This window comes from Miscanthus floridulus, chromosome 19, assembly GCF_019320115.1.
Source record: "Miscanthus floridulus cultivar M001 chromosome 19, ASM1932011v1, whole genome shotgun sequence".
Taxonomy (NCBI): Eukaryota; Viridiplantae; Streptophyta; class Magnoliopsida; order Poales; family Poaceae; genus Miscanthus; species Miscanthus floridulus.
In genome coordinates, this window is record NC_089598.1 from 15,844,237 (window position 1) to 15,850,015 (window position 5,779).

A 5,779-nucleotide genomic window follows, 5' to 3' on the forward strand; every position below is an offset into this window, starting at 1 on the left:
ATACGTACATGCATATGTATATGCCTATAATTAATTAGGATGAAAAAGTGAGATGTAAGGGTTAGCCATTCATAGGCGTATACCCGAGTGTATATGTATCGAGTACATCTATGTATGTATATATCTTATTAACAATAATACTTTATATGGAAGAGTATGTATGTTCGAGTATTCATGTACATACTTAAACATACAATGCTAAGTTAGGTGAGTAATGCTACGGGTTAGCGTATATATATTAATATAAAGAAATGAAAAGCATACAAGCTAGAATTTAAATGGGCACCAAATAGTGGAGCAAAGGATATGAATGGATAGGGCTTGATTTTAGAAGATTTTTGGTTGAAGAATCAAGGGATTTGGATTTAGGGTGGAAGAGATATTGATTTTTCAAGATTTAGTAGCAAAAGGTATTTGGAATATATTTTGGAAATTATTTCTGGATATTGTGGTATTAAAAATGGGATGGAAAAGCTTGGGTAGGTTCTGGGGTATACCTAGTTTATTTAGGAATTTTCTAGGAATTTTTCTATAATTAAAAAGGCTTACTTTTAATCTCTTGTGTACAATTCCTGTGTGCGCTTAGCAATTTCCTGACTGCTGATGTGTGGGTCCAGTCAGCTGTGGCCGGAGTGATTAGCCCACAGAGGTCGCCGTGGACGAGCTCGAGCGCATCCGTTGCGTGATACTTGGCTGCCTTTGGGAACGACAGCCTCCTCTTCTTCCTGGCTAGGCAGCTGTCACACAGCTTGCCTGCGTGCTCGATGTGGGGCAGCCCTCAGACCATATTCTCGAGCCGATCGACCGCGTCGAAGCTGAGATGGCCAAACCGTGCATGCCACAGCCAGGGCTCCTCGATGTGCCGCGCCACCAGGCACACCGGCTGCTCCACCTTCAAACCGAGCAGGTACAATCGATTTTGGGAGCGTTTTACCTTGATGAGAAGACGCCACTCCTGGTCACGGATCTTCAAGATCCCGCTATCGATCAGTACCTCACACCCACGCTCGTTCAGCTGCCAGATGCTGACGATGCTCGAGCGCAGCTACGGGATGTAGTACACATCCATCATCGTGCGGTGCTTACCGTTCTGACATCAGAAGATGATGGTGCCACGGCCTCAAATCTCCACCTTTGAGCCATCTCCGAACCTCACCGACCCCGTCACGCCGTCGTAGAGCTCGGAGAAAGCCGCTTTGGAGCCGGTCATGTGGTTGCTGGCGTCGGAGTCCAAGTACCACCTCTGCTCCACCTCGTCATCCACTCGTCCAAGATGGACTTGGGAACGCGGCTCGTTGACGTCGATTGTCTACGACGTAGTCCCCTGCTCCGCAGCAGCCACCTCCTCTGCTTTCTCCTCTGCCTCGACGTCACGCAGCACACAGAACGTCGCCATCAGGAGAGTTGGCTCGTCGTCGTCCACCAGAGCTAGGCGAGCTTCAGCCTTCTTCTCCTTCTGGTTCAGGCATTCCTTGGTCCAGTGGCCAGTCTTCCCATAGCGGCAGCAAGTGTCCCTGCCTAGGGGCTTGCCGTCCTTCTTCTTCTGTGGGGCCTTGATGCTGCGCTTCCCGTCGGAGCCATGGTTGGAGGTGGCTTCCCCAAATCGCTTCTCCTACATCCGAGCAGTCCACTCCTCCTCAGTCATCAGCAGCTTGCCACCGGTCGATGTCGCAGTCTCCCCTATGCGGTCGTCTACCGCTCACAGACGCCCTGTCGGATCCTCAATCGTGAGGGTTGACAGATCCTACATCGTCTCAATGGAGAGAGCGATCTAGGTGTATTTGGGCGGCATGACACGCAGGTACTTGGAGATTGCCTCCTCATCGTCGATGACGATGCTGTGCGCCGCCAGCTGACTGATGAGGGACTACAGCCTGAGGGCGAAGTCCTCCACTGCCTCCCCGTCGTGGAACGCTAGGTCGTCGTACTCCCGCCGCAGCTGCTGCGCCTTCGCCTTCTTTGTGCGGTTGGACCCGACCTGCATGGCCTTGAGGGCGTCCCAAACTTCCTTGGCGGAGTCATTTGACCCCAACGGCTCCTAGTACTACGGATGCATGGTGGCTAGGATTGCCTCCGGCGCCGAGCAGTCCTCCTCTTCATCCTCGGTGCCCTGGTGAACCGCCTTCCAGAGCCATCGGGCTATGAGCGACTATTGGAATGTAATATGGTGTGTGGGCCTGCCTAGCCTCCCACAATGCCTATATATGTAAACGCTGATCATTCATAGTAATTATTGAGTATTCCTACTCAATAATTACTATGAATGATCAGCGTTTACATATATAGGCATTGTGGGAGGCTAGGCAGGCCCACACGCCATATTACATTCCAACACTCCCCCGTAGTCTGAACTGGGACCACCGCGAATATTGAGACTGGACCTAAACTCCGTGAACATGGACGTCGGCAAACCTTTGGTGAAGATGTCGGCGTACTGGGATGAAGTGGGAACGTGCAGGACGCAGACTTCACCAAGGGCAACTCGTTCTCTAACAAAGTGCAGGTCGATCTCAATATGCTTGGTTCGCTGATGCTGAACCGGGTTGGTGGAGAGGTAAACGGCGCTGATATTATCGCAGTAGACCACTGTAGCATGACGGAGTGGATAGCGAAGCTCTATCAGAAGTTGGCGCAACCAGCAGGCTTCGATGACTCCATTCATGACTGCTCGATACTCCGCCTCTGCACTGGACCGAGACATTGTAGGCTGACGCTTGGATGACCAGGAGATGAGATTGTCCCCGAGAAACACCGCATAACCCGAGGAGGTGAGTGTAGGAAGGTTGTTTGCCGTAAAGAGCGAAGAAAGGGGTGCGGCCATCTAGGGTTTTGGTGGGGTGACGATTAAGAAGGTAGGTGGCAGTGTGGAGTGAGTCAGCCCAATAAACCGGAGGAAGGCTTGCCTGAAATAGAAGGGACCGCACGATGTTGTTCACGGTGCGAAGGGTGCGCTCGGCATGTCCGTTCTGCTAAGAGGTGTATGGGCACGACATCCGGAAGACGACTCCATGAGTGAGGAAGAACGTGCGGGCCAATGAGTGGTCAAACTCGTGGCCGTTGTCGCGCTGAACTGCCTTGATAGTGGAGTCGAACAGCGTGCACACATATGAGAAAAAGTTAGAAAGGACACTGAAAGTATCGGACTTGAGGCGTAATGGGAACGTCCAGGTGTAATGAGCGCAATCATCAAGAATGACTAAATAATATTTATAGCCCGACACACTAACAACTGGAGAAGTCCAAAGATCACAATGTATTAAATTGAAAGGATGTGCGGCGCGAGAGTGTGACACACTAAAAGGTAGGCGCACATGGCGACCTAGCTGATAGGCATGACAAACATGATCAATATGGTGCTTATTACATGAAATAGCATTCGAACTAATAAGCTTGGAAAGAGCCTCATGTCTAAGATGACCAAGGCGACGATGCCAGAAGGAGGTGGATGACGCGGTGGCAGCGAGGGCAGTGGGAGTGCTGGATGGTGCTAGGAAGAATGGGTAGAGGTCACCCGTGCTATTGCACCTGGCGATCACGCTCCATGTCTGAAGGTCCTTCACAGAGAGGCCAAACAGGTCAAACTCAATGGAACAATTATTATCAGTGGTAAAACGACGTACGAAAATCAAATTCTTAATAATGTTTGGTGACACTAAAATATCAGAAAGAACAAGAGGACGTCGTGTGGTGGAGAATGAGTGTGACCCAATAGATGTAACGGGAAGCGAAGCTCTGTTACCAACAATGATAAATGAAGGACTAGATGACGAAGGAGGGTGAAAGGTAGAAAGAATACCAGCATTGTTGACCATATGGGCACCGACGCCGGAGTCAACGTACCACTCGGCCGATGAAGGGGGCGTCAGCGTCATGGTGTTGAAGTTGCTGACGAGGGCGGACGGGTCCCAGGACGCGCCCTGCATGGGCGTCCACTGCTGCTGCTGCTGTGGCGGTGATGGTCCTCCGTAGCTGAACCCTGGAGGAGGTCCGAGGGTGTACGACTGCTGCACGTACGGCTACATGTACTGCTGTTGTGGTTGAGGAACAGCAGTGAAGGCAGCCGGCGGAGGTCGAAATGGCGTCCCCGGACCGCCCGGCGAGCACGGCCAGAGCTACACGGTGCCCGTCCATGGGTTGTAGAACGGTGCCGGGGAGCGATAGCTGCCCCCAGTGTTGGAGACCTGCTACTGCTGGTTGCGGCCGCGGCCACCGCGGCGACGTCTAGTGCGTTGTGAGCCACCCTGGCCGCCTTGGCTTTGGCTGCTCTGGCTGGGACCGGCGTAGCTGCCCTGGCCGTGGCCGGCATGGCCGCCCTAGCCCTGGCCCTGGCCTGCGTAGGAGCGCCCAGCAGGAGGGCACGGGGCAGTGATGAGCGCGGTTGTCGCAGAGGATGGTGGCGGGTCCGATGCCCCGGCGGCTTCGCTTGCAGCAACGTCGTCGATGTCGATCTCCTCGAGCAGGAGGAGCGTGCGAGCCTCCTCGAAGGTGGGGAAGGGTTGCCGCATCTTGAGGTTGGAGACCATTGGCCGGAACTTGCCATTGAGCCCACGAAGGAGAGTGAGGACCAAAGTCCGATCCCCGATCGGATCGCCGAAGTCGCTGAGGGTTGCCGCCATCGTTTCAAGACGGCGGCAGAAGTCGGTGATGGAGGCAGACCCTTGTTTCGCCGTGCGGAACTCCGCCGAGAGCAGTAGGGCGCGCGATTCGCGTTGGCCGAGGACCTCATTCTCGAGGTAGAGCCATGCGCCGCGCGCGTTCGACTTGCGGTTCATCGTCGATTGCTGGAGATCGGCGTGGATGGTGCAGTAGAGCCAAGTGAGCACGGTGTAGTTCATCTGCACCCACGCCGGTCGATCGGCGTTGACGACGTCGGAGAGGATGTGGTCCGTTAGGGCATACTTGCCCAGGACAACGAGGAACATGGACCGTCACCGGTTATAGTTGTCGGCGGCGCGATCCAAGACCAGGGGCACGAGGACCTTGATGTTGAGGACGGCGATGGCCGCGGCGTGGACAGCGGCGTACTTGGCCTCGTACGTGTCGAGGGCCACAACACGATCTGCCTCCGCCTTGCGGGCGCGCTCCTCGCGAGCCTAGCGTTGGGCGTCGGTTTCGGCCATCAGATGAGATCGAGCGAATCAGATGAGATCGAGCGAGGCCACGCGCGGGAAACCGGCGAGGATCGAGCGAGGCCACGCGACGCGCTCTTGGCGTGCGGATCGTGCACGGGGCGAGGAAGACAGCGGCGTGGAAGGGCGCGTCACGCAGGCGCTAAGGGCCGCGCGTCCGCGAGCGCTGAGGACTGCGCGAGGAGGGCCAGCGAGTGGTGGCCGGCGAGTGGTGGACACTCGGCGACGGCGGCATGCGGCCGGTGAACCGGCGGCGGCACGGGTTAGGGGTTGCGGAAGCCTAGGGTTAGAATCTAGTCTCTTTATACCATGAAAGAGTATGATTAGGGAATAGCGACCTTCATGGTCATCGACCACTCGCTATAGTTAGTGTGAGTGAGGACCGGCCAGTTGGCTCCGCCAACATCCCGCACGGCCCTCCATCTATCTCTTTGCGCGCCCATGGCGGGGAGCACCTGGAACTGGATCAGCGGCGTGTCGTCGTGTCCTCCCAGAACAGAAAGACCACACATCACAGCGCGACAATTGCAGCATCTGACACTTGTCTTTTACCACCACGGAGACGGAGCGGCTATATTTTGTTAATTTGTTTGGCTTGTGGTGTGATCCATATCCGTGCTCACCAACGCTGGGGAATCTGCTCATGTCAC

The 5,779-nt window shown here is 54.9% G+C and overlaps 1 protein-coding gene across 1 annotated transcript; it reads right to left on the reverse strand.

Annotated features, from left to right (window-relative positions):
- Positions 1 to 4,313: 4,313 nt before the first annotated feature.
- LOC136525626 (uncharacterized) lies at positions 4,314 to 4,922 on the reverse strand. The gene has a single exon (XM_066518554.1). It carries the CDS (start codon positions 4,920 to 4,922, stop codon positions 4,314 to 4,316), a length of 609 nt encoding a protein of 202 aa, XP_066374651.1.
- Between the last annotated feature and the right edge of the window lie 857 nt (positions 4,923 to 5,779).

What these genes read in the sequence shown, in the direction of transcription:
- LOC136525626 (XM_066518554.1), bottom strand. Translation starts at nt 4,922, where the DNA reads ATGTTCCTCGTTGTCCTGGGCAAGTATGCCCTAACGGACCACATCCTC.